Here is a 26,673-nt window from a genome sequence, read left to right on the forward strand (position 1 = left end):
TACAAACTTCAGTGTAGGGAGGAACCCACGTCTGAGACGGGGCCTGAAAGGAGATAAAGGTCACTACTGAGGAAAGCAGAGCTGCCAGACTTCCTCACCGTGGCTCTAAATCTGAATTGACACAGGAGGGGTGGCCACGTTGCGCGCGTTCTCAGCACTCAGGTGGCTGTACCAGGAAGCCGCTCCAGTCCGCCGGCTGCTACCTTCTTGCCGGCGTAGCTCGATGGTACTGCACTCCGTGCAGGCGGCGGGGCCCGGGAGGGGCCGCCAAGGCAGTCTCTCTAGGCAGTCGTCTCGGTGTCCATTTTACCCGAGCGCCCCCGGCTGAATTGCGTCAGTTTCGCCCCGGTCTGAGCCTGGGGCGGGCCCCTCATCTGCAAGCCTCATGAATAATTGAGTACTGGGCCGCGCCTGTTTGCCGACGGTGGGACGAATTCTGCACGGGCTTCCAACTCCCGGGTTCCACCGGCTCATGCATATTCATGAAGCGCCCTGGGGGCGTGGGCCTGGGCGGAGCTAGGGGCGGGGCCCCGCCGGGGCTCACAGTGGCTTCGTCCCGCGGTGACGGCGGCGGCGGCGGTAGCAGCGGCGGCGGCGGCGGCGGGGACTGGCGTCGGGGCGCCGAGCCGAGCGGAGCCGGATCCCGGGCGAGCGCGTGAGTGCGCGGGGGCGGGCGGGCGAAGGAGGGGGCGGGGTCCGGGATGGGGCGGGGGAGGGGCATGGAAGGAGTGGGCGCTTTCCAGCCGAGACCTCGGGTTGAGGTGGTGGTGGTGAGGGGGTCACCAGGAAAGTTTGCAGGGGCCGGGGGCGCTGGGGACGCTGGAGGCCCGGGGGAAGCTGGCGCGTGTGCGCGGGGGCGGAGGGCGCATGGTCTGGAGCTCGTGCTGGCGGAGCCAGAAGAAAGGGGGGAGGGGGCGAGGGCTTGGGGCGGGGCCGGGGGCGGGCAGAGCCGCTGGAGGGACCCCTGCCTCCCCTTCCCCTGGGCCGCGCTAGCCCCCTCCCCCGGCTCCTTCGGCACGCCCCCAGCCACCCCAGTCCGCCCCCACCTGATCGACGTCTGCAGCCCACCGTCTGTTCGCCGGCTGCTTCACAGCCCGCTCACAGGTCCTCCGCTTCTGCCGCCACCGCCGTCCCCTCCTCCTCCTCCATCCTCTTCTCCTCCTCCTCTTCGGCTGCCGCTGTCCCTTCTGTGTCCAGAGCTCCCCACTGGGCTCCTCCAGACAGCCCATTGCCCGGGGCTGTTCCATCTTCCCGTTGGCCCTCCCTCTTTCCACCAGTTTTCGTGCTGTCCCTGCCGACCTCTCTAGCCTTCGATCCGGCTGGAGATCTTGCGGTCCATAGGGGCGACCCCGCCTGCGCCGAGTCCCCTCCGGGGGTGGAGCTGCCCAGCCCTTCTGGAGGCCTTATCTGCCAGGGGTCAGTTCGTCTCTACCCCGCTACCCTCTACCTCCTGGTCTTTTGGGGGTGGGGAGTGCTCAGATCCGCTGCGATTTTGCAGCTTCTGGCCACAGCCTTGGTGGCCTTGCTCACCTGGGGCTCCTGGCTGGGGTCTCTGAGTTGCTGTGGCCACCTCCGCACCTGGGGACTCTGAGCCCGCCTTCATTGCTGCAGCCCCTCATACCGCAGAGGGGCCCATCAGAACCTCAGGTGAAAGGATTTTTTTGATTCTGAGCCAATTCATTTCCATGTCCAACCACCCACACTATGTCCCTAGTAATAATGTTCAAGGACAAGGAAACAATCTTGTGTTTTAATTTTATTTTTTCTATCATGTGCCCCTCCCCCCACCACACTTGGCCTGGCTCTGCACAGTTATTCACACACCCACAGTGGGCAGTCTTCCGTGGTGGTTGACTGACCAGTGGGTTGACAGTACTGGGTTTCTCTACTGTCTTCATACCCTTTCCCATCTTTGAAATCCCTGGGGCAGGGTTAGCGTTAGGGGAGAGGAGTTGGATTTTGCAGAGGTTGAGCACTGGAGTTTGGTGCTGTCTTCCCAGACCAGCTGGAGTGGGTGGTTTTAAGTGAGGCAATGCCCCTTGCAGGTTGGAGAGGGTTGAGTTGTCCTCAGGGCTCTGCACACCGGGTGAGGGAAACTTCCCCCTTGCATGAGAGGTGCAGGGCCCTATTCCCCAGGGTCTCCATGTTTTTGTGGGTGGGAGAGTGCTTCAGGAGCCAGGATGGGAACTGAGGAGGTGGTGGAGTATCTGAAGAACAGGTGACAGGACTAGGGCCTGGGAGAGTGAAGGAATGGTCTGGGAATGCTGGTAGCCTGGGGTCACGGAAGAGGAGGAGGTGCTTATCAGGATATTAGCTCATTGGTGACACTGAATGGAATCACAGTAATCATAGGCAACATTTATTGAATCCTTATTATGTACTAGTCATTGTGCTAAGCAGTTCTCATGTACTATATCACGTAAGCCCCCTCAGGGTCTCAATAATCCCATTTTTCAGTTGGAGACACTGAGGCTTAGAGAAGTCACACGGCTAGAAAGTGGTAGACCCATCCAGCCTTGAATCTTGGTATATCAGACCCTGAAGCTCCTGTGGCAGGCTTCTACCACAGGGCTGTGCCACTTGGTTTAATTTCTTCTGTTCCCCTCAGAACTCCTTAAAGGCAACCCAAGGCTGGTGAGTGAAGCCCACATAGCCCCTTTTCATAGGCTGTGGCTGTTCCGCCCTGACTCTCTTGGAAGGTGGAGCCCCAGGGAATTTTCCCCCAAGTCACTCCACCCCCCGGATATTCTCAAGCCCTGTCCCGTTCTCCCAGCCCAGGCCTGGGCCGGCTCCTCCTTCCTCTTGGCTAGGCTCTGGAAATCCAGTGGGAGGCCATTGCTATGGCAACAGGACTAGGCCCTGGCTTTACCTCATCAAATTCCAAGCTGAAGCCAAGCGATTGAGAAATTAAAGAAAAAAATATATTCCAGATGTTTACTTTTTATTCCTTATTTTTCCGTGTTTGGATGAGACAGCTCTGAGGGAGGGGAGAGTGGGGCAGGGATGTGGAGGGAGAACAGGGAGAGGGGGGAGAAGGAACCACTCCCAGCTTTGGGAGGGAGGGAGAGAGGGAAGGAGGGTGAGCGGGAAGGGGGAGGCAGGCAATGGGGCGGAGCCCAGGTTGGGGAGGAGCGGGTTTTTCCCGTCTCCCGTGAGGTGATTCACAGAGACTTCATACTTTGCAACTCTCTAGCTCTGCTTTGAGTAGACACCTCCAGCGGGGCCGTCCTACCCAGGGGGCACTCTGGGGACTGTAAGTGGGGTGTCTTGGAGAGTTTGTCAGAGGAGGGAGCAGTGAGTGACTCCCTGAAGCGCTAGGACTTTGGGGTTAGAAGATAAGAATGGGGAGGATCTGGGAAGAGTTGAGGATATGGCTGCTGGGAACCTCCCTTGACCTCCTCCACCCTCCCCACCCCCCCACCCCCTGCCCCAAGTTCTCTCTTCCTGTCCCACACTCTGCCTCTGCTAGAAATAGGAGACTTCTCTCTGCTAAACCTACTGGCAACGCCCAACTCTTTTTTTCCTTCTCTTCTCTCTCTTTTCCTAGGTCTGCAGCCACCCCGGCTCATACCTCTCTGCCTCCCAACTCTCAAGGAGGGTCTGCCGCATGTAATGAAAGTGTCTACTCTCAGGGAAAGCTCAGCCATGGCTTCCCCACTGCCCCGGGAGATGGAGGAGGAGCTGGTGCCTGCTGGCTCTGAGCCAGGTACCAATGGGTGCAGGGTGGAGCTGGGTGGCTGGGAGGGGGTGGGAAGGGCAGAGGCTGCCCCCTCTTTCTGTCTTGGGGGGTGGTTGAGTGATGATTCTGTTGAGATAGAGAAGGAGTACCAAGGCAGTGCAGGATGAGTGTGAAAGGTTCTCAGCTTCTCTTGAGACTCTTCAGAACTGTTTGGGATCATAACTTTCTAACAGGTGTAAGAGTAGACAGGGACCTTTGAGATGATACAGATCAAGCTGCATGCTTTGCAGAGGGGGAAACTGAGGCCCACAGGGACAAATGGAGTGTACAAGTGGGAGTTTGAACCCAGACCTCCTGGCTCCTTGCATAGACTCTTTTCTTATATTTAGCCAAATGTGTAGGAGGTAAAGGATTCCATCAGGAGGGTAGTGGATGAGGTTACTTCCAAGGTCATTTAGCTTTATATAGAAGGTAGGTTTCTGGTCCTGTTTTTTTTTTCTCCCTGTAGCAGATTTACTTTTGTTTGACTTAGGTCAATAGTAAGTTTGCATTCCCAGTCACACACCAGATGACAGTGGGGAGGTGGCCTGGGAGTGTGCTATGACTGGGGGAGGAGGCAGCCTGGAGGCAGGATAGAGAAGCTCGGCTGAGATTGAGAGTTTACTATGGTTGATAGAGAAGAGTGTCACATAAGGTGAACAAACTAGATTGGGAATATGGGGACTGACTGCTTGATAGGGGCAGGCAGGCGTTTGTCTGTTGTCTCTTTTGTTCATTCATTCTTTTGTTTGATTATAACTTATAATTAAACTTATGTTAGCTGCAGAATACAGTACAGGAAGAAATAAGGTGCCAGGTGGGTCCTTACATAGCTTCAGCTTAAAAGGGGAATTGGCTAAAACATTTTGGGAGTTTGAAGAAGGAAGAAGATGCTTCTGGGATGTGTGTAGAAAATCAAGGAAGGCTTCACGGAAGAGGTGGCATATGACTTGTGTCTAGAAAGATGTGAATATTCTTAAATTGGAGGGTGGGAGATGAGGTGGAACAGGAAACAAAGGAGTTCTGCTTCCTGGTTCTTCTGACAGCTCCCCTGCCAACCCTTTCCTTTTGGTAGGTGACACTCGGGCCAAACCCCCTGTCAAGCCCAAACCCCGGGCCCTGCCTGCCAAGCCAGCCCTGCCTGCCAAACCCAGCCTGCTGGTGCCTGTTGGGCCTCGGCCTCCCCGGGGTCCCCTGGCTGAGTTGCCTTCTGCCAGGAAGATGAACATGCTGGCAGGACCCCAACCCTATGGTGGCAGCAAGCGCCCGCTTCCCTTTGCACCAAGGCCTGTGGTTGAGGCCTCCACTGGAGGAGAAGCCATCCAAGAGACTGGGAAAGAGGAGGCTGGGAAAGAGGAGCCACCCCCGTTGACACCCCCAGCTCGATGTGCCGCCCCAGGGGGCGTACGGAAGGCCCCTGCCCCTTTCCGCCCAGCCTCAGAGCGCTTCGCGGCCACCACGGTGGAAGAGATCCTGGCCAAGATGGAGCAGCCTCGGAAGGAGGTCCCTGCCAGCCCTGACCGCCTGTGGGGTTCCCGCCTCACCTTTAACCACGATGGCAGCTCGCGGTATGGCCCCAGGACCTATGGCACGACCACTGCTCCCAGGGATGAGGATGGCAGCACCCTCTCCAAGGGACGGTCCCAGGAGGAGCCAGTAAAGCCTGCAGCCGAGTGCCAGGAAGAGCACAGCAGGACCCCTGAGGAGAGGTGAAGGGTGGGAGGTTGTATGTTTTGTGGCAGCCTGGAGGTCAGGTGGGGTGGGATTGGGTGGGGGCTGGGGACCAAGTGCATGGCCCCGTATAGGGTTGTGACTTTTACCTGTAGATTGCTCGTGTGCCGTGAATACAGGCAGATCCCGATCTAAGTCACAAGTCATTCCCCAGCAGATGGTGTTATCATTACTGTATGCTTTTAAAGTTGTAGTTTTCGTTACAGAATTGATGTAGGTTTATGTTAGAGTTCAAGTGTATAGTACAGAAATTTAATAGACAATAGATTTTTTTTTTTTTTTTGAGATGGTGTTTTGCTTTTGTCGCCCAGGCAGGAATACAGTGGTGCAATCTTGGCTCACTGCAACCACTGCCTCCCAGGTTCAAGTGATTCTCCTTCCTCAGCCTCCCAAGTAGCTGGGATTACAGGCGTGTGCCACCACACCTAGCTAATAGTTTTTTTGTATGTTTAGGAGAGATGGGGTTTCATCCTGTCGGCCAGGCTGGTCTTGAACTCCTGACCTCAGGTGATCCGCCTGCCTCGGCCTCCCAAAGTGCTGGGATTACAGGCGTGAGCCACCACGCCCGGCCAAGAAGTTTATTTTTAGTTTCCATATACTGAGAGCTGGCCACCAAACTTTGCCTCATTGGCATCCTGTTTGTTCAAGGGAGTATTAGATCCATTGTAGAGATGAGGAAACTGAGGCTCAAAAATGACTTCCATAGTCTCGGCAAGTTAAGAGGCAGAGACGGACATCTTGTTTGATTCCAAAGCCTCTGCTCTTAACTGCTAGCTCTTACAGTGGGCAGAGCAGTGTGCCTGTCCTGGGGTGGGCTGCGTGTGTCAGGAGGAGCAGGGCACAGTCTCTCCCTGTGAGGCGGAATCTGATGGGAGAGATAAGACAAGAACACATCTTGATTCCAGGCCAGCTAGTGTCTGCATAGAGATTTTGGCTGGTTGGAGACATTTGCATATGATAACGCTTCTCCAGAGTTGCCACTAGTGGAAAGCAAGGCTGGCCAGGAGGTGCTTCTTGGGGTTGTGGGCACGGGACATTGGAGGAAGAGGCTGAGGCATCTCAGGAGCTGCACAGAGGCTGTCCTCAGTGCTGGGAGAGCCAGCTTGAGGCATGGCTGGCTCCTTGGGCCTTTGACCGCTCTGCTGGGCTCAGAGGCTCCCTTTCTCTTCCTACTGCTATGAGAAGCAAAGGCTGGTGTGGTCTGGGCCGAGCGGGAAACTGAGAGTCCGTGCCCTGCCCTGCCCTCTGGCCTTGCCCTTCTCTACCTTCAAGTGTCTGGAGCCTTGGCCCCAGAGCCAGTCCTTTGCCTGTCCCAGACCAGGGTGCTGTGAGGTCACACTCTTGCCCAGGCCGGGTTCCACCCGCCATCTTCCTTGCCTCCCTCACTCCAAGGAGGGCTTAAGAACAACTTCAACCCTGGAAAATCACTCTTTCCTCTTCCCCTCCCCCACTGCAGTTCTTCAAGAAGTATTGGCAAGGCAGCGGGACCAGCTGCACTCTTCCTGGCTAGAGGAGAACTTTAACTCCTTATGGGTTAAGGGAAAGAAGAGTTATGTTTTTAGGAACCATTGAGAGGTCTGGGCATCCAGGATGCTTTTCCTAAAGGAGCTGGGGAATTTAACCCTTCACGCTCAGGTAGGGAATAAGCACTGTCTCCCGGGGCACTTGCCAAATGGAAAATGGACAGATTCTGTGTCCCTGATGGTTCCAGGCAGGGCTCAAGAGTAAATGGCTAGGAGGGTTTAACCTTTGGGTGCTGTTAAAGTTGCATTGGGAGACTCTCTCACATTCTCATTCTGTGACAGACTCTAACATTCCGTGCTTCCATTTCCTGTCTTCGTCCCTCACAGGAGCCTTCCTTCCAACCTGGCCTTCAATGGGGACCTGGCTAAGGCAGCCAGCTCGGAGCTACCTGCTGATGTGAGTTATCCTCCGGTTATGAATCAGAATCACGTATTTTAGAGCTGGGAGGGTCATCTGAGATCATCTTTTCTACTGTCCTTGTAGTTCAGATGGGGAAACTGAGGCCCATGGAGAGAGTGACTCACTGGAGGACTGACTGGGATTTTTCGACTCCCAGGCCAGTGCTCTTGATCACCAAAGTGGCTAAGTGTGGTTCTGGCCATAAGGCCATTCATCATAAACAGTAATGAGAGTATCCACAGCAACTGCCATTGATTAAGTCCCTACTATGTGCTGGGCCTGTCCCAGGAACGTTAACTGGCTCAATCCTTGTGATAGCTTTGGCTAGTAGACCCGGTTAGTCCCATGTGAGAGATGAGGGCGCCTGTGCTCACAAAGGGTAAGTAACTTAGGCTGAGGCAGGAGCTGCCGTGTCTGCCTCCCGTGCTCTCCCTGGCTGGGCTGCCTTTTCTGGGGTCAGAAGAGGGCTGAGTCTCTTTGCTGAGATTTTCTCATTATACTCCTGTTCTTGAAGATGGTCAGCCTGCTTTCTTGAGTAAACAAGGTACAGGATGGCCCTTTTTGCTCATACAGCCCTTGCTAGCTGGAGACCTGACTTGATTATTTATCCATCCAGCAAGCAGTGACTGTTAGGAACTGCCTGTTAGGAACTGGGTGCTGGGGATAGCTGTGAAGGTAGAGAGCGCAGGGCCGAGTGTGGTCAGGGAAGGTGTCACTGTGAAGGGCAGAGGCTGAGCTGTGTGCATGTCTGGGGAGCAGCATTCTTGGTAGAGGGCACAGCAAGTACAAAGGCATTGATGCCTTGCTGGCAAGGAGGCCAGGATGTCTGCCTCGCAGTGAGAGAGGAATTGGGTGGTAGTGAGGACCGACGGAGGGTGGGTTTGGATTGTGTCAAGTCTTGAAGGCCTCTGGAAAGACTTTGGCTTGAGTGAGGGCAGCAGGCCATTTGAAGGGTTTGCAGGAGAGGCTTGGGATGCTGCTGTCTTAGTTGTAGAGAGTCACCTGGCCCACTGGGTTAAGAATCAGTTGCAGGGAGGTAAGATCAGCAGCATGGACCAGTCAGGGGGCTGTTGGAATCGTCCAGGTGAGAGATGATGATGGCTTGGACCCTGGAGATAGCTTACAGTGAAGATGGGGAGAAGTGGTTGGTTCTGGATAGAATTTGAAGGCATGGTGGAAAGGACTTTCAGAGAGATTGAGAGCACAGAATCAAGGGTGACTGCAAGGCTTTTGGCGTGAGCAACCGGAAGGATGAGTTTATGGTTGCCGAGATGGGGACTTCTAAGGGTGAAGGAAGATCGGGGGAGATGGGAGGAGTTTGCTTGTGGATTTGCTGAATTTAAGATGGCTTTCAGACATCCATGTGGAAACGTCAAGTGGATGGTTGGGTAGTTGAGTCTGGCCTTCGTGGGAAGCGAGCAAATTTGAAAGGAACACTTGGGAATTGTCAGAGTAGGGATGCTTGTGACGACTGGTTGAGATTACCGAGAGAGGGGATGGTGCAGGAGGGGAGGGCCCAGAGACACAGCCAAGGAGACTGGGAGGATAGTGAGAGAGTCCACCAAATAGAGACAGCCTCCAGGACTAGGGGAGGGCGCCATCAGCTGTCTGATGCCGCTGACAGGTCAAGCAAGGTGAGTGCAGAGAATTGGATTGAGCTTCAGGGAGGTCATCCGTGACCTTGACGAGAGTAGTTAGGTGGTTTGGAGTGGGTTCAAGAGAGAAGGGGACAAGAAGAACTGTGGATATTAATAGTGAATGTAGACAGGGCTTTCAAGAAAATGGTGGTAGCTAGTGAGTGATGTGGGGTCAAGAGTGGTTTTTTGGTTTGCTTTTTTGGTTTTTCAAGACAGAAGAAATTAGAGCAGTTTGTGTACTGATGGAAATGATCCAGTAGAGAGGGAAAAAAAATCAATGATGCAGGAGAGAGGAAGGATTGGCCTCAGCCCCAAGCGAGGACAGTGCCTGATAGCAGAAGGGGAGGCAGAGTGCTTGGGCTCCCATGCAGGAAGTGGGTGGTGTGCCAGTGGGGGGTTGTCAGGGTGGGAAGGGGTTCTCTGCTGGTGGCCTCTGTGTTCTCAGGGAACAGGAAGCAAGGCCATCAGCTGAGAGAGGATTGGGGGAGGTGCGGAGGTCTGACGGGAGAAGATGCTAAAACATTGCCTGGGAGAGTCATGGAGTGAATGGGAGGGGGAGTGCCGTGGGATTCTGGGCAGCTCTGGGGCCGGCTCGAGGTCAGTGGTGAATCTGGAGTGAGACCAGCTGTCACAATTGTGTGTTTTTCTCCAGCCACATGCAGCTACTCAGGTGCTGGGCTAGGATTGGCCCAGCTGTATTGGAGAGCTGTATTTAAACAGGTTAAACAGTGTGATGAAGCAGATGAAGGAGTTGAGCGTTGGGTAAAAAGTGACGTTAATGGTGATAAGAAGAGAGGTAAGGGTATGAGGGGAATGGGGGACAGTGAGAAAGAATGAGGGTTAAGGGGCTGTGCTACCAGAGGAGCTGAAAATGAGGGTGTTGGGGTAATAGAGTGAGCCGTCAGATAAACGGTGGGGGTGGGCGAGCGGGATACTTGGGACTGAGGTGATGCAGAGGGTGCAGCCACTGGTAAGGCTGAGGTCTAGGGTGTGACCTTGAGAGGATGGGTCGCACCGTCACTGGGGCAGAGGAGGCCAGCGAACCAGAGGCCGGAAGGGTCGCATCTGGCTATGGAGATCACTGTAAGCTATCACAGCAGTGCTGGAGAGGGTTGCAGTGATCCAGCGGTTATGGTTTTCAAGAAATGATGGGTGTGTAAGGGTTGATAACAAGAAGGAATTGTGGGTGCTGTAGTTTAAGGGCACGAGCTTTGAAATTAGAACGTTGTAGAGGGAAGTAAGCATGGAGGGAACAGAAGGGACCTTGAGAAGCAAGCAGGACCCTTTATTTTGCCCGGTCCTAGTAGGTGATGATGTGGGAGAAATAACTGCATGGGAGAAGGCGGCCAGGGAAGCGTGACCTATGTAGAGGGCAAAGGTCAGATGGAGCCAGACTTGCTTCATTGTCTGGGGACAGGTGGAGTGCCAGGTGCTTGGTGCCTCGTTTGTCCCCCTGTTCTCTCCACGTCCTCCCCACTCTGCCCCCATCATTCCATGAGTCCTATGCCGAGGGGCCAGTGTACACATTTCCCTTCACCCTCACCTAACTGGGAGTTGGGCATTGTGGCCACCGGCCCTAATGTACAGATGAGGAAGCTGAGACTCAGAGAGACCAAGTGTCTGCCATACGTGAGGGAGGGCACATACTGGTAAGAGGCAGTGCTGGGACGGCTCAAGCTAGGCACTGTCACGTCCCCCAGTGCCTTTTGCCTGGGTCCCATGGCCTTCCTGCTTCCTTGGCACCTCTGGAGTGGCAGGAGGAGCACCCCGTGCGTGCTGTAGCCACTCCTGCGACTGCTCTGTAGCTGCACTGCACCTCAAGTCCTGCTTTGAGGCGAAACCCTCTCTCCCCTCCCGACTCCCACATGCCGAGATGCCTCAATAGCCAGATTCTCAATGTTCCTTTTCCCTTTATAAAGCAGGTGTTCTGGACCCCGAACTGTGGCCTCTGAGGAGATCCTCAGATGAGCTTCAGGTTGAGTGGGTGAGGGGTTCCAACCACCTGAAATGGTAGGAATAAGGCTAGGTACATTCTGGGGGAGGTCTAAAGGGGGCTCTGTGAGAAGTCCTGTCTTGAGTCGTCTATGGGGCCTCTCCCGTCTGTCCTGAGAGGACCCCCTTAGGTTCCAGTTTCCTCCTCCCAGCCTGGGAGAAGTTGACCTGGGGTCTGTGTGGGGTTGGAGGGGAGCCTGCCCGCCCCACTGAGAGGTGAGTGACGGCTCTTGACCTTTCTCTTGCAGATTTCCAAGCCCTGGATTCCCTCAAGTCCAGCCCCTTCCTCAGAGAATGGAGGCCCTGCCAGCCCAGGCCTCCCCGCAGAAGCCTCAGGCTCAGGCCCTGGCTCTCCCCATCTTCACTCACCCGATAAGAGTTCTCCCTGCCACTTGCAGCTTCTGGAAGCCCAGAGTCCTGATGCTTCCCAGGCTTCTCCTTGCCCCGCTGTGACTCCATCAGCTCCAAGTGCAGCCCTGCCTGAGGAGGGCTCCCGCCACACCCCCAGCCCCGGGCTCCCTGCTGAGGGGGCTCCAGAGGCCCCCAGACCCAGCAGCCCTCCCCCTGAGGTCTCGGAGCCCCACAGCCTGGATCAGCCCCCTGCCACCTCGCCCCGGCCCCTGATCGAGGTGGGTGAGTTGCTTGATCTCACTCGGACGTTTCCATCTGGCGGGGAGGAGGAGGCCAAGGGTGACGCACACCTCCGCCCCACCAGCCTGGTTCAGCGCCGATTCTCTGAAGGTGTGCTCCAGTCACCCAGCCAGGACCAGGAGAAGCTGGGGGGCTCGCTGGCTGCCCTGCCCCAAGGCCAGGGGAGCCAGTTGGCCCTGGATCGTCCCTTTGGAGCAGAGTCCAACTGGAGCTTATCACAGTCCTTCGAATGGACCTTCCCCACGCGGCCCTCGGGTCTGGGCGTGTGGCGGCTGGACTCCCCGCCTCCCTCCCCCATCACTGAAGCCAGTGAGGCTGCCGAGGCTGCTGAGGCTGGCAACTTGGCTGTTTCCAGCAGGGAAGAAGGAGTGTCTCAGCAGGGGCAAGGGGCCGGGTCAGCTCCAAGTGGGTCAGGAAGGCCTAGTTCCTGGGTGCAAGGGGATGATCCAAGCATGTCCCTCCCCGAGAAGGGCGATGGGGAGAGTCAACCTCAATTCCCGGCTGTTCCCCTTGAGCCCCTACCTACAACTGAGGGCTCACCTGGGTTACCTTTGCAGCAGGCAGAGGAGAGATACGAGTCGCAGGAGCCCTTGGCTGGACAGGAGTCCCCTCTCCCCCTGGCTACCAGGGAGGCAGCCCTGCCCATCCTGGAGCCGGTCCTGGGGCAGGAGCAGCCAGCACCCCCTGACCAGCCCTGTGTTCTCTTTGCTGATACCCCTGAGCCTGGGCAGGCACTGCCTATCGAGGAGGAGGCCGTGACCCTAGCCCGGGCCGAGACCACCCAACCCAGGACAGAGGCTCAAGACTTGTGTAGGGCGTCCCCCGAGCCTCCGGGCCCTGAAAGCAGCTCCCGCTGGCTGGACGACCTCCTGGCTTCACCACCACCTAGTGGTGGCGGTGCAAGACGGGGAGCTGGATCTGAGCTGAAGGACGCACAGTCCCCAAGTACCTGCTCTGAGGTGAGAAGGGGCATAGGGAGAGTGGGACTTCTGGGGACAGAGGCCAGGGCTTGGGTGGGCTTCATTCTTTGAACATGGATTTTACGTGTTGAGAGCTTGGGCTGTGGTAGCGAGCAAGGCAGCTGTGGACCTGCACATCGTAGCGCTGCAGAACCGCACAGGACGGTGTGTGGGGTTTCGTGTGAGGCTGTATCCCAGCTTCAGCATTCGCCAGCTGATTGGTCTTGGGAAGAATGTGCCTTAACTGCTAAGCTTCAGAGTGCTTTCATGATAGTAGCGCCGGCCTCTTAGAGTTATATTGTGGGTAAACAAGAGGGGGAAAGCTCTCAGTACAGTGTGTGGCAGGTGCTGAGTATTCAGTCTCTCATTATGGGAATATTGTTCAAGGCAAAATAGTGTAGCCATTTAGAGCGTGGGCTCCTGGGTTGGTCTCCTGGCTCTGCTTTCCTTTGCCCAGGTGTGACCTTGAAAGAGTGACGTTTCTGCCCTCTGCCTCAGTTTCCACATCTGTAAAATGCGGATAAGATGAGCTCTACCTCCAAGGGTGTTGGCAAGGGTTCAATGAGCTGTAATGTCTAAAGTGCTAAGAATAGTGCCTGGTTCATCTTAAGTGCTTAATACGTGTTGGCTTTTACAAACGTTATTAACATTGAGCTCCAGACCTGCTTTGTAGACAGGCAGCTGGGCCTCAGAGGAGGCGAGCCTTGTGCAGTTACCCAGCAAGTTGGTGGCTGGGCCCAGGCCAGCGCCGTTTCCCGGCCCAGTGCCCTTTCTCCTACCAGGCTGCCTCTGAATTTAAGGGCCGGGGGCCAGGTGGCTTTTGAAATTTATTTCTCAAGCCGGGCCTGGGCTGTAAGGGGCGGGGCTGCAGGAAAGGAGGAGCCAGGGGGCCTCTGGAGGCTAGGGGGCGGGGAGGAGGAGGAGCAGGAAGGGGTTAAGCTGACTCCTGCAGTAGGTGTGTCTGTCCCGGGATGTGGGTGACTCAACTGGCTCCTGGGCGGGGCTGCCCAAGCTGCAGCTGCTCCGAAGGGAGCAGGGCCAGGGTAAGGGAGAGCCAGCGCTGCCAGAGCCGTCGGACAGGTCCCAGCGTGGGGAGCAGCCCAGCCCTATCCCTGCGCCCGGCTGGCCGCACCCAGCAGCCCCGAGGCGGGCGGGGGGCGGAGGGCCATGGCCCAGCCTGGGGACGGGGAGGCCAGCATGTCTGTCCTGGAGCGGCTGCTGGCCAACGCTGCGCTGAGGGATGAGGCTGGCCGGCTCCGAAGCCCTGAGCCCAGGGCTCTCCCGCCCACGAGGGTGAGTCAGGGAGCGTGAGGTGGGGGTTGGGGTGCAAGAAGCCCTGGCTGGGATTTTCCCCTGTGCTAGAAGCTGCCCCTCCTGTCTTTCCTGGTCTTCCTGGGGAGGATTGAGCAGATGGCACTTTGGTTGGGGACGAAGGGGCTGGGTACTTACAGGAGGATGGGGGTCAGGTGGGGCGTGGGGGAGGACGGGCTGGAAAAGCTCTCACTGGTGTTGGAACCTTGCCTTGCAAGGGAGGTTGCAGAGAGGCTTTGAATCTTGACCTCTCCTAATCAAAAGGAAAGTACGTTGCCCGCCATTCCTGTGTGAAGACCACTCCTCTCCTGGCTGTTAGCCGAGTATTGCCCAAGGGTTGTAAACATGGCCATGGGACCATCGATTGAGTGCCCACTGCATGCCAGGCATTATGCCGAGTGCTTGGTCTGAATGATTTCGTTTAATCCTCTCACACCGGCCCCACGCAGTAGGAATTATCTTCATTTAAGGATGAGGACGCTGAGGCCCCGAGTGGTTAAGTTATTTGCTCAAGGTCACACAGCTTTCTGTGGCCAAAGTGGGGCTTTCAGGCACTAGGCAGTGCTGACTCTGCTGGATTGACTCCCACCCCGATTGAATCTAATCGTTGTTTCTTTGTCTGTTTTTTTTCTTATTCCCAGGGACTCCTTGGCTGGTCCCAGAAAGATCTGCAGAGTGAATTTGGGATCACAGGAGACCCACAGCCCAGCAGTTTCAGTCCTTCCAACTGGTGTCAAGGTGCTTCTCAGGACTATGGCCTTGGGGGTGCAAGCCCTAGAGGAGACCCAGGTCTCGGAGAGAGGGACTGGACCAGCAAGTATGGGCAAGGAGCTGGGGAAGGGAGCACCAGGGAGTGGGCCAGCAGGTGTGGCATCGGCCAGGAGGAGATGGAGGCCAGCAGCAGCCAAGACCAGAGTGAAGTGTCTGCCCCAGGGGTGCTCACAGCCCAGGACCGGGTAGTTGGAAAGCCAGCCCAGCTTGGCACTCAGCGGAGCCAGGAGGCAGATGTTCAGGACTGGGAGTTCAGAAAGAGGGATTCCCAGGGCACTTACTCCAGCCGGGATGCGGAACTCCAGGACCAGGAATTTGGGAAGAGAGATTCACTGGGTACTTACAGTAGTCGAGATGTAAGCCTTGGGGACTGGGAATTTGGGAAAAGAGATTCTCTGGGTGCTTATGCCAGCCAAGATGCCAACGAGCAGGGCCAAAATTTGGGGAAGAGGGACCACCATGGCAGGTACAGCAGCCAGGATGCTGATGAGCAGGACTGGGAGTTTCAGAAGAGAGATGTGTCACTTGGCACCTATGGCAGCCGGGATGCAGAGCCGCAGGAACAGGAGTTTGGGAAGAGCGCTTGGATAAGGGACTACAGCAGTGGTGGCAGCTCCAGGACCCTTGACGCCCAGGAAAGAGGCTTTGGAACAAGACCCTTGAGCTCTGGGTTCAGCCCCGAGGAAGCCCAGCAACAGGATGAGGAATTTGAGAAGAAGATTCCAAGTGTGGAAGACAACCTTGGAGAGGGCAGCAGGGATGCTGGCCGGCCAGGACAGAGAGAATCAGGGGGCTTGTTCAGTCCTAGCACTGCCCACGTGCCGGATGGGGCACTCGGGCAGAGAGACCAGAGCAGCTGGCAAAACAGTGATGCTAGCCGGGAGGTGGGAGGGCATCAGGAGAGACAGCAGGCAGGGGCTCAGGGCCCTGGCAGTGCTGGCCTGGAAGATGGGGAGATGGGGAAGCGAGGCTGGGTCGGTGAGTTTAGCCTCAGTGTTGGCCCCCGGAGAGAGGCAGCATTTAGCCCAGGGCAGCAGGACTGGAGCCCGGACTTCTGCCTCGAGGCCAGTGAGAGGAGCTATCAGTTTGGCATCATTGGCAACGACAGAGTGAGTGGTGCTGGCTTTAGCCCTTCTAGCAAGATGGGAGGTGGTCACTTTGTGCCTCCTGGGAAGACCACAGCTGGCTCGGTGGACTGGACTGACCAGCTGGGTCTCAGGAACTTGGAAGTGTCCAGCTGTGTGGGTTCCGGGGGCTCGAGTGAGGCCAGGGAGGATGCCGTGGGACAGATGGGCTGGTCAGGCGGCCTGAGCTTGAGAGACATGAACCTGGCCGGCTGTTTGGAAAGTGGAGGGTCTGAAGAGCCCGGGGGAATTGGAGCTGGGGAGAAGGACTGGACTTCTGATGTGAATGTGAAGAGCAAAGATTTGACTGAGGTCGGGAAAGGAGGAGGCCACAGCCAGGCCAGAGAGAGTGGCGTGGGGCAGACCGACTGGTCAGGTGTGGAGGCCGGAGAGTTCCTTAAATCAAGGGAGCGTGGAGTTGGACAGGCAGACTGGACACCTGACCTCGGGCTGAGAAACATGGCCCCAGGGGCAGTCTGCAGTCCTGGAGAGCACAAAGAGCTTGGGGTGGGCCAGATGGACTGGGGTAACAATCTGGGCCTGAGGGATTTGGAGGTGTCCTGTGACCCAGAGTCTGGAGGTTCTCAGGGGCTACGGGGATGTGGGGTGGGGCAGATGGACTGGACCCGGGACTTGGCCCCCCGGAATGTGGAGCTCTTTGGGACTCCGAGTGAAGCCAGGGAGCATGGGGTGGGCGGGGTCAGCCAGTGCCCAGAGCCCAGCCTGAGGCACAATGGCAGCTTGTCCCCTGGCCTGGAGGCCAGAGACCCCTTGGAGGCCAGGGAGCTGGGGGTTGGTGAGACAAGTGGGCCAGAGACGCAGGGTGAAGATGACTCCTCGTGTTCCTTGGAGCCACACCCTGCAGACCGTGGAATGGAGACAGGAGAAGCCCTCAGCTTCGGAGCCAGGTAACGAACGGAGCCCCCTCCCAAGTGTGGGAGGGAACATGTGAGGGTTATCCAAGAAATTGGAACCTTTCTGAGGAGGGAAGAAACAGTTTTTCCTGAGGACTTTTAGTGTTTGGAAGATTGAGACATTTTAGACTAAGAATTTTTAATTCTACTTAAAAAATTGAAATACGATACACATACAGGTGAGTTCTTTTTGGGAAGGATGACTAATGTGTTACTTTTGCAACCCATGTTTGAGCTTTCTTGGTGATTTAGAATTGTGACTGTGATGGGGAAATGGTGCGTGTCATAGCTTGGATGGTTTCTGGTGGGTTCTACTCTTGTACACAGTAGCCGTTCCGCAGGCCTCTCAGCCCTGAAGCCACAGGTGGTTTCATAGGTGTAGGGCAGAGAATTCTGTCTCTTCTTGGCTGGGGCCACCACAGCCAGGAGTGGAGTGGACAGTGGCACCCACGGGTTCTCAAAGAGGTTAGGGACTTTGTGCTTCTTGCCTGTCATGAAGCCTGGAATAGCACGTTCAAGAACCTGAAGGGTATGGGGACCTGGCCCCATGACTTTGGCCTCTATGTGCAAAGTTGCTGAAAGAACTTTCCAAAGGCTTTGCAAGCCAACCACAATCTGTTTCATGGATGTTTTAAAACCAGCTGAGATGATTTTGCAGCTGAGAAAGGTGCTAAAAAGGCATTGCATCCGTTTTGTTAACATTTGCATCCATTGAGATTCGCTTTTATTCCCTTTAGTGAGTAGCACATGTTTCCTTTTCCAGCCCACAGTGGGAGCGTCTCACTGGGTATGTGGGGAAGGCAAGGGAAGTGTGGGGGTGGGGGCTTTTATAAGTGGAAGGGGTTGGTGATGGGAGGAGAGGAGCAGGAAGGGGCTAGAGAGCATCATGGTGGTCTTGGGGAGTCAGAGAGGCATTTGGGATGGAGGAGAAGGAGGGAGAGAGGAAGGTGGGCCCAGGGAGATACCCAGGGGGGTTTGAGGAAGGGGAGCTTCCTGACGACTCAGGCTGTTGAGGGGGTGGTGATGGAGCACAGGGAACCACTGAGGCTGCATTGAGGACTGCAAGGAAGAGGGGAGGGTGCAGGACTAGGAGTCGGGAGGCCCTTGTGGTCCTGGGCAGGTTGCTGGGCTCTGAGCCTCAGTTTCTCAGGGTTTGACTCAGAAAGTGCAGAGTTCCAACTTTAATGTTCCTGGTGCAGGGGAGAGTCCAGGCTTGGCGTGGTTATTCCTGATTTCTCTTCCTGGGACTCATAGACCTTTGCACGCCCCATGCTTAACCACACATCTTACCTCATTGATCTTCCCAGCTGCTCTGTGAGGCAGGAAAGGGATTTTTATCCTCTCCGCTGGCAGGTGGAAAGGTGGTATGACACCTTAAGGGCAAAGAGTCGGGAGTACCTCTTTCTCACTTGCTTATGTTAACTGCTTTCAGGTGTGGCCGCTGTGGGACCCACAGCTCTCTGCCTTTCCCTTCTGTGTGGGGTGGCTCTTGAGAAGTGGAAAGTGATCATCTTGTTCCCTTAGTTTAGGATAGAGGGAGGTGGGGCCGGGATTGTGGTGGAACTAGGTTAGGGGAAGAGGAGGGTAGCGTTGGAGAAGCAGGGAAGCACTCAGCTCTCCGAGCTTTGGTCTCATTGTGCCTTTAAAGCACCCAGGCTTTTGTGGTTGTGTTACCATAATCTGGTCAGTGTTGACTTTAACCCGAGTTCAGGGGTTAGCCGTGGTGCCATACAGGTGAGCCTCATTGTATGCAACAGAAAGCGCGGCTCCTCAAAAGCCGAATGGAAACAGTTGCTTTAGAGAGGAGTTCCAGGGGCTTGTTTGAATTTTATGCTTTCGGGCAGCCTTTTCTGAAATGTGTCCTAAAGAATACCAGTCTGTGAATATGTTTGGAAAATGCTGGGTACTCTATGGCCATACAGAAGACTTAGTCTGTATATTAGCATATATTAGTACCTTAAAGACAAGTAATGCACTATTTTCCAAACTAATTTGGCTAATATCCAAGAGCCTAGTGTTCTGAGCAGGGAAATTCTGATGTAGGGAAATTCTACACTATGGGCACTTTCTCTTTTTTTTTTTGATGGAGTCTCGGTCTGTTGTCGCCCAGGCTCCCAGCCTGAAGTGCAGTGGTGCGATCTTGGCTCACTGCAACCTCTGCCATCTGGGTTTAAGTGATTCTCCTGCCTCAGCCTCCTGAGTAGCTGGGATTACAGGCATACATCACCACGCCTGGCTAATTTTTGTATTTTTAGCAGAGACAGGGTTTCACCATGTTGGCCAGGCTGGTCTTGAACTCTAGACCTCATGTGATCTGCCCACCTCGGCCTCCCAAAGTGCTGGGATTACAGGAATGAGCCACCATGCCTGGCCCACTATGGGCACTTTGTCTTTAAAGAAAATTTTGGAGGTTCCCTTTGTAACGAGAAGTCCTTGAGAATAGCTCAGAGGGGTCTGGCTTTAGGTCCATCTGCCAGGCTTGCGCTCTGATTCTGTCACCACCTCTGTGACCTTGGGCAAGTTTGTTCTCTTCTGCAGGCCTCCGATTCCTCATATGTAAGTTGGGAGTAACTTACACCCAGTACTCACGGGGCTTTGTTGATTAGTCCTCACAAAAACTAGGGAAACTGAGACACAGAGAGGCAGTGTGGCTGGCACCAGTTCCCGCGGCTGGTGGCTGTGGGTTTTTCTTGTCCCCCTGGGCCCAAGCCTTGCAGTCCTCTGTGGCCACCCTCCCTGTCTCTTTGGGGTCAAGGTCAGCTGCTGTTTCTCTAGACACATCTTTCCAGCTTCACTCCTCCCTCATTTCAGGTTTCAAAACACTGGGATATTCACGTTTTGTAGTTCCAGCACCATGTTTGCCTCTGGAACGGTGGTGGAGGGTGGGGTGGGATACGGTCTTGGTCCTCAGGGTACTCTGAAGTTTAGATCAGGTGAAGGGTGTAGATGCGACAAGATGAGGCACATCCTCTCTGGCCAGGGACCTGTGTTGATGATAATGACTATCCTAATTGTTGTATTTGTCAAGTGCTAACTATGAGTTAGGCACGTATTTCTGCCAACAAACTGGAACAGTTCATGTACTTTTATTACCTCCATTTTACAGATAAAGAAACTGAGGTTCAGAGTGGGACAAGTAACTTGTGGTCAAAGCCACAGGCATAGGAGGAGACAGAGCCTAGCTGTGTCCTGGAGGGGCAGGACTCAGCCCCTGTGTTCCTAGCTACCCCTCTTTCCTGCTCCCATGCCGGGAGGGGCTCAGCTTGTACGTGATCCGGGCGCTTAGGGGTAGAAAAGCTGCTTCTAAGATGAGGTGAAGGGCGAGTGGGGTTTAGTCCGGCTGGGTGGACGTAGCTGTACTTCCTTGGGCTCTCCCCACTCGCCACTCTCCACTCCTCAGGGCTACCTCCAGAGCCCACTGACCTCTGCCTGAATGGCTTGGGCCAGCTCTCGGTTTAGAAGTGGATTTTTTTTGTTGTTTTTGAGATGGAGTTTTGCTCTTATTGCCCAGGCTGGAGTGCAATGGCATGGTCTTGGCTCACTGCAACCTCCACCTCCTGGGTTCAAGCGATTCTCCTGCCTCGGCCTCCTAAGTAGCTGGGATTACAGGTGCCTGCCACCACGCCGGCTAATTTTTGTATTTTTAGTAGAAATGGGGTTTTACCGTGTTGGCCAGGCTGGTCTGGAACTCCTGACCTTAGGTGATCCGCCTGTCTTGGCCTCTCAAAGTGCTGGGATTACAGGCGTGAGCCACTGCGCCTGGCTGGAATAGATCTTTTTAGCTACCTGGACATTTTACCTCTCTTTAGCTCCTGGGGCCTGCCCTCAGCCTTCTTTTGCCCCACCCCAGGGAGAGGCTTTGGGCCTGGCCTCTGTAGGCTGGGTGGGGTGCTGTTGCCGCCCCCTCCCTCCAAATCCTCCCTGATTTTAAGCTGGCTGTCAGGGTGAGCTGGCTTTGGTCCCCAGCCAGGACTGCTCCCAATTCTGCTGCCTTGCTGTACTTCTGCTGCCGCCACTGCCTCTTCCCCCAGTCTCTCCCCAGACCGCTTTAATTTCCATCTGTCAGCAGCTTGTGGAAGGACAGACTGCCACTCGGCCTGTCTCTCCCTGCCCCCTCTTCCTGCTTGGTATTGACTCACCTGCCCCACTCTCCTGCTTTCATCCCAGTGGGAACCTGGGGACTGGCTTCCAGGCTCTGCCGTGCCAGCCATTCCCATACCTCTGTGCATGGTATGAGCGTGTGTGGGGGCGGGGGCGGGGGCACGGGGATGCGCATGTTTGTGTCAGGTGTGGCTCTGTGCCGTGCCTGTAGACGTGGTGGGTGCGAGGTGCATCTTGAGTGACAAACAGTGTACAAGCTATCTGCCTGAGTGTGTGTGATGAGTGTGAATATGTCTGTCATTTTGGGGAGTGGCCGCTGGACAGGGTGGGTAATATGAGTTAGAGAGTGTGTGGTGTGCTTGTGCCATATTTGTTTTTTGTTTTTAGATGGGGTCTTGCTATGTTGCCCAGGCTGGTCTTGAACTCCTGGGCTCCCAAGATCCTCCTGCCCTGGCCCCCCAAGTAGCTGGGATTACAGGTGTGAGCCGTGCATCCCGTGCCCGGCTGTATTGTGTTTTGAGGAAGCAGCAGACAGAAGATGCATATGCTGCATGGAGGTCCAAGGTGACCCAGCCCCTCATTTGCTTGGCAAACATTTGCTTAGTGCGGTGCATAGCCAGGCTCTGGGTCAGGTGCCGGGTGCATAAAGGCAGAAAGGGCCCCGTTTTTGCCCTTAAGGAGCTCACAGTCTCTGGGGACAAAGAACCATAAGACAGAAGCAGGAACTACACGGGTTGGAGCCCAGGGCTGGTAGGGCTGAGGCAGCCATGGTGGCTGGGAGGGCGCAGGGCAGCTTCGGAAGCGGAATTGAACCAAGGGGACAATACCACAAGGGACAGTGTGGTGTGGGGAGCTTTCCAGAATAGGGAGCAGCTCATTCAAAGCCACCAGCATGTGAGGGCCGGTGTGTTCTGATGGTCCCCAGTTGCTCTGTGAGCTTGGGGAATGAAGAGGCATGACATGGGGACTGAAGACAACAGGAGTCCAGAGAGGCAGGTAGGCCAGTACCCGGCTCACCCCAAGGAGTGTGACTGCCCGAGCAGATGGCCCTGGGAGGGAACACATTGCCAGCATCCAACAGCAACAGCAGCAGGAATAATGGCTGCTCCTTCTGGGGTGCGTACTGACCAGGACTGCGCCAAGTGCTTTAGATTCTTCTTCCATCCCTGCGGTGACTCCGTGCAGTTAGAGGAGCCTGAGCTGTTTCCAGGGGAGGGGGCTCACCCAAGGTCTCAGGGATTTGAACCCGCCAGACTGGCTCAGCTCTACCCCTCTGTGCTGTGTTGCTCAAGGCCCTGACCACGTCCTTCTTGAAGGAGTCTGGAAAAAGCATGGGAAGGAGGGCAAGGGAGAGTTTGGGGGCTGGGGGAAAGAGCTTGTGAAGGGGGGCTTCAGGGCAGGGAGATGGGGCCTCACGGTGATCTTGTTCTCTCTGTGTCCCCTTTACAGCCCTGGCAGGTGCCCAGCCCGCCCCCGGCCCTCCGGCTCCCAGGGCCTGCTGGAGGAGATGCTGGTAGCCAGCAGCTCCAAGGCGGTGGCTCGGAGGGAGTCAGCGGCCTTGGGCCTTGGGGGCCTGTTGGAGGAGGAAGGAGCCGGGGCAGGTGCTGCCCAGGAGGAGGTGCTGGAGCCTGGCAGGGACTCTCCACCCTCCTGGAGGCCCCAGCCTGATGGTGAGGCCAGCCAGACAGAAGACGTGGATGGCACGTGGGGCTCTTCAGCAGCCAGGCGGAGCGATCAGGGGCCAGCACAGACTTCTCGGCGGCCCTCCCAAGGCCCTCCCATCAGATCCCCCAGTCAGGACTTCTCCTTCATTGAGGTCAGTGGAGGGTGAGCCCAAGACAGTGGTTAGGTGAGGGCGATGCAGCCAGAGCCCCGTTCCTGGAGCTTCCCTGAGCAGTCCCAGTCCAGGAGGCAGAAAGCGGGTGTAGGTGCGTCACGTGAACGTGACGCTCCGGCTGCAGGAGGGGTCCAGCTCCTCCTGGTCAGTTGCTGTTGAGGGGCTTCCGTGGGATGAGGCAGCAATGGCAGTGGTGTCGCCGTTGTCCCAAGCAGGACACCGAGATCCTCGACAGTGCCATGTATCGGAGCCGTGCCAACTTGGGGCGCAAGCGTGGGCACCGGGCCCCAGCCATTCGGCCTGGGGGTACCTTGGGCCTGTCGGAGGCAGCAGACTCGGATGCACGCCTGTTCCAGGACTCTACGGGTAGGGCTGATGTATTATTTGGTGGTGTCTCTTGATCTCTGGGGCATTAGGCCAGGCTTGTGCAGGGACTGCGGGTTGGGGAAGTCTGGATGTGCTGCCTTTTCTGAGCCCGTTCCCTGGGCCTTTGCAGAGCCACGGGCATCTCGGGTGCCATCTTCAGATGAAGAGGTAGTGGAGGAACCTCAGAGCCGCCGGACGCGGATGTCCTTGGGCACCAAGGGGCTGAAAGTCAACCTTTTTCCTGGCCTGAGCCCTTCGGCCCTGAAGGTACCATCTGATCATAGCAAACATGTCCAGCCATCTGGCCAGGTGGCCACCTTGCATGCTGTCTTTCTTCTTTCCATCCATCAATTAATTCCCCTGTCCCCCTCTCCCATTCCTCCTCTCATTCTCGTCTCCATTGAGGGCTCCAGAAGATCCCTTTGTGCCCCTCTGGGCCCTGTGCTGTGTGCCTAATGGGATGGAAAGAAGAACAAGACGTGTTCTTGTCCTGGAAGCTCAGGGGCAGTGGGAGACATGACGCCCGTGATTAGCCTGGATGAGGGAAGTTCAGGTGTCCCTGAGGAGAGGCACAGATAAGGGCTGGGCCTGTTCAGAGAGAGGAGTTATTTCCTAACAACAGAGTGGAGGGGAAGGGGAAGGGAGGGTGGATTGGAGAAGGCCTCCTGTAAGTATTTGATCTTAGCCAGAGGCAGGCACAGGAGTTGGCTCCTGGAGCCAGGGTGGTGGGGTGGCATTGCAGGCAGAGGGAACAGGGGTGGGAAGTCACCACTGGCTTTGTCCCACCCAGTTTGTCTGAATTCAATCCTGCCGTATCTTTCCGAGGACAGAAAGGTGTGCAAGGCGTAGCTCAGTTCTGCGGGAAGTGCATCTCTCAGTGACTTCCCATCCTTTGGGGTGAAAGGACTGCAGAGGGGTCTCTGCTTGATTCTGGGGACTGCACACTCTTGAGATAAGGTCTCCCCACCTGAGAATCCTACTGCCTGTCCCACTACTGTGTGTCTGCATCTGGACTTGTTTCTCAGGCCAAGCTGCGCCCCCGGAATCGCTCAGCTGAGGAGGGGGAGCCGGCCGAGAGCAAGTCGAGCCAGAAGGAGTCTGCGGTCCAGCGTTCGAAGTCCTGCAAGGTCCCAGGGCTGGGGAAGCCCCTCACGTTACCTCCGAAGCCAGAGAAGTCCTCAGGGTAGGTGACCTAAGTTCTGGGCATCCACTGACCTCACTGTATTACCCCGATGAAAAGGGAAACTCCCACTTCACAGAAGAGGCAAACGAGACTCAAAGAGGCACCTCAGTTGGACGTGCCCCAGATGAACGGTATGGAGATGGTGTCAGAATTTGGGTCCCTGCAGCCAGGCCCCAGACTGCCTCTTCTGGTTGGAGGGTGGTTTCTGTCCCTATCGCGTCTCCTTGTTTTGTTCAGTTTCCTCAAAGTTTGCATTCTGAACCTTTCCCCTCTGCCTGCTAGGTCAGAAGGATCGTCGCCCAACTGGCTTCAAGCCCTGAAACTGAAGAAGAAGAAGGTCTGAGAAGTCACTGAGGTGAGGACGGGTTTCTGGGCTTGGATCCAGTCTGAGGAGGGCCTGCCCTGGAGGCTTGGGAGGCCTTGTGCCCCTTCTGTCCCTTAGTTCCCACCCCTTTCTGTGGGAGGTTAGAAACAGCAGGTGCAGCCAAGTTCCAGAGACTCGGTGGGCCCTTGGATCCTCTAGATTTTGTCCACAGGGAGGTCAGGGTGTTGTCTGGCCTGGTATGGAAGAGGAGGAGGGCCACCATCCTAGCCTGCCTCTCTTTGCTCAGGGACAGTCCCCCCATGCTCCCTGGCTGGACGGAGAGTGGTCAGCCAGCCCTTCTGGTCTGGGGCCCTGCAGGCACTTACCAGGCTCTATGACCAGGCTTAGCAGGGGGAACCAAGATGGGTGTGGGGGAGAGGAAACTGAAGCCTCCACAGTGTCCTTCCCTGACGTCTTTTCCTCCCTTCCCATTGCAGGTTCTTCCCACCTGGCAGTCTCAGGCAGTGCCCATTCCTGTGGGGTCCCTGGGTGAGGAGATGGCTGGAGCCCCACCATGCCCCAGGCTGCAGCCTCTGTCCCCCTCCACCTCTGAGGAGCATCTGGGGAGGCACATTTATGCACTTTGTATCACCTTCCCAACACCCCCCACACCTTCCCTTCCCTGGATTTCGTCACTAGTGGTTGAAGGTTTTATCCCTTCCTCTCCTTCCCTCTCCCTCTCTGCTTCCTTCTCCAGCCTCCCTTGGGTTTTCTTTTGATACCAATTTATAGCATTTTTTATAAAAGCCTTTGATTTTTATAATGGGTGGGACTGTACCCCTGCCTCACCCCAGGTCTCCCTCTGCCCCGCCAGGTACCCCACAGAGACCAATGACATTTTGCCACTTGAAACAATAAATAAAGTTTTTTGGGAATTGGTGCTGTCCAGGTGGTGGTGCGTGGTCATGGCTACCCATCTCCTCTTCCAAGGCTGCAGTTCGAAAGTGCTGATTCCCACTGTGCCCCACCAGGGGCTTACTCTGACATTGAATGTGTCACTTCCCTTTTACTTACCTCACTGAGAAGGGTATATTGTTTACGATAGGCTGGTCAAGAATTCAGACACCCCCTAAATCTTAGTAGTTTAACACAAAAAGGTTTATATTTCATCCATGACACAGTCCAGGGTGGGCTGGTGATAGGGGCACTCTGCACCTTGAAGTCATTCAGAGCCCAGGCTCTTTCTCTGTTGTGGCTCGGCCATCTTCAGGGCTTGGAGTCTTCTGCCACATCTAATGGAGAAAGGGTGAATCTTTTGTGGGAGACACTCTGAGTCCATTCAGGCTGCTGTAACAAAACACTGTATACTTGGATGGCTTATAAACAACAGACACTTGTTTCTCACAGTTTTGGAGGCCAGGAAGCTGAAGAACAAAGCACTGACAGATTCAGTGTCTGGTGAGTACCTGTTTTCTGGTGCATAGAGAGTGCCTTCTTGCTGCATCTTCACATGGTAGAAGGGACAAGGGAGCTCTCTGGGGCCTCTCTTATAAGGGCACTAATCCTATTTGTGAGACCTCCAACCTCATGAACGAAAAATCTCCCTTTGTTGTTGTTGTTGTTGTTGTTTTTTGAGAGAGTCTTGCTCTGTCACCAAGGCTGAAGTGCGGTGGTGCGATCTCGGCTCAGTGCAACCTCCACTTCCCAGGTTCAAGTGATTTTCCTGCCTCAGCCTCCCCAGTAGCTGGGATGACAGCCACCCACCACCACACCTGGCTAATTTTTTTTTTTGAGATGGAGTCTTGCTGTGTTGCCCAGGCTGGAGTGCAGTAGCGCAATCTCTGCTCACTGCAACCTCCGCCTCCCGGGTTCATGCCATTCTCCTGCCTCAGCCTCCTGAGCAGCTGGGACTATAGGCACCTGCCACCATGCCCAGCTAATTTTTTTTGTATTTTTAGTAGAGACGAGGTTTCACTGTGTTAGCCAGGATGGTCTCAATCTCCTGACCTTGTGATCTGCCTGCCTCAGCCTCCCAAAGTGCTGGGATTACAGGCGTGAGCCACTGTGCCCGGCCACACCTAGTTTTTGTATTTTTAGTAGAGACGGGGTTTCACTATCTTGGCCAGGTTCATCTTGAACTCCTGACCTCAA

General features: G+C 55.7%; 2 protein-coding genes across 5 annotated transcripts in view; one reads left to right on the plus strand and one right to left on the minus strand.

The window, feature by feature from the left end:
• The window catches only part of SERPING1 (serpin family G member 1), a 437,682-nt gene that overhangs the window by 298,252 nt on the left and 112,757 nt on the right, over window positions 1–26,673 (minus strand). The gene's annotated exons all lie outside the window — the stretch shown is intronic.
• TNKS1BP1 (tankyrase 1 binding protein 1) lies at window positions 544–25,457 on the plus strand. 4 transcript variants are annotated; one of them, XM_050758494.1, is made up of 12 exons: window positions 544–655; window positions 3,548–3,706; window positions 4,794–5,427; window positions 7,300–7,369; window positions 11,250–12,611; window positions 14,564–16,725; window positions 22,282–22,648; window positions 22,885–23,035; window positions 23,166–23,302; window positions 24,061–24,218; window positions 24,501–24,573; window positions 25,020–25,457. In XM_050758494.1, the coding sequence occupies exons 2-11, from the start codon at window positions 3,613–3,615 to the stop codon at window positions 24,559–24,561; spliced, it is 5,196 nt and encodes a 1,731-aa protein (XP_050614451.1). In that variant the 5' UTR covers window positions 544–655; window positions 3,548–3,612; the 3' UTR covers window positions 24,562–24,573; window positions 25,020–25,457. The 4 variants fall into 4 exon arrangements, with proteins under 4 accessions (XP_050614451.1, XP_050614452.1, XP_050614450.1 ...); XM_050758495.1 differs by lacking the exon at window positions 544–655 and adding an exon at window positions 1,589–1,647; XM_050758493.1 differs by lacking the exon at window positions 544–655 and adding an exon at window positions 2,979–3,253.

The sequence above is a fragment of the Macaca thibetana genome, chromosome 14, assembly GCF_024542745.1.
Source record: "Macaca thibetana thibetana isolate TM-01 chromosome 14, ASM2454274v1, whole genome shotgun sequence".
Taxonomy (NCBI): domain Eukaryota; kingdom Metazoa; phylum Chordata; class Mammalia; order Primates; family Cercopithecidae; genus Macaca; species Macaca thibetana.

What these genes read in the sequence shown, in the direction of transcription:
- TNKS1BP1 (XM_050758494.1), top strand. Translation starts at nt 3,613, where the DNA reads ATGAAAGTGTCTACTCTCAGGGAAAGCTCAGCCATGGCTTCCCCACTG. An exon ending in AGCAGGACCCCTGAGGAGAG is followed by an intron (nt 5,428 to 7,299) that starts GTGAAGGGTGGG and finishes CGTCCCTCACAG; the next exon opens with GAGCCTTCCTTCCAACCTGG. An exon ending in CCCCAAGTACCTGCTCTGAG is followed by an intron (nt 12,612 to 14,563) that starts GTGAGAAGGGGC and finishes TCTTATTCCCAG; the next exon opens with GGACTCCTTGGCTGGTCCCA.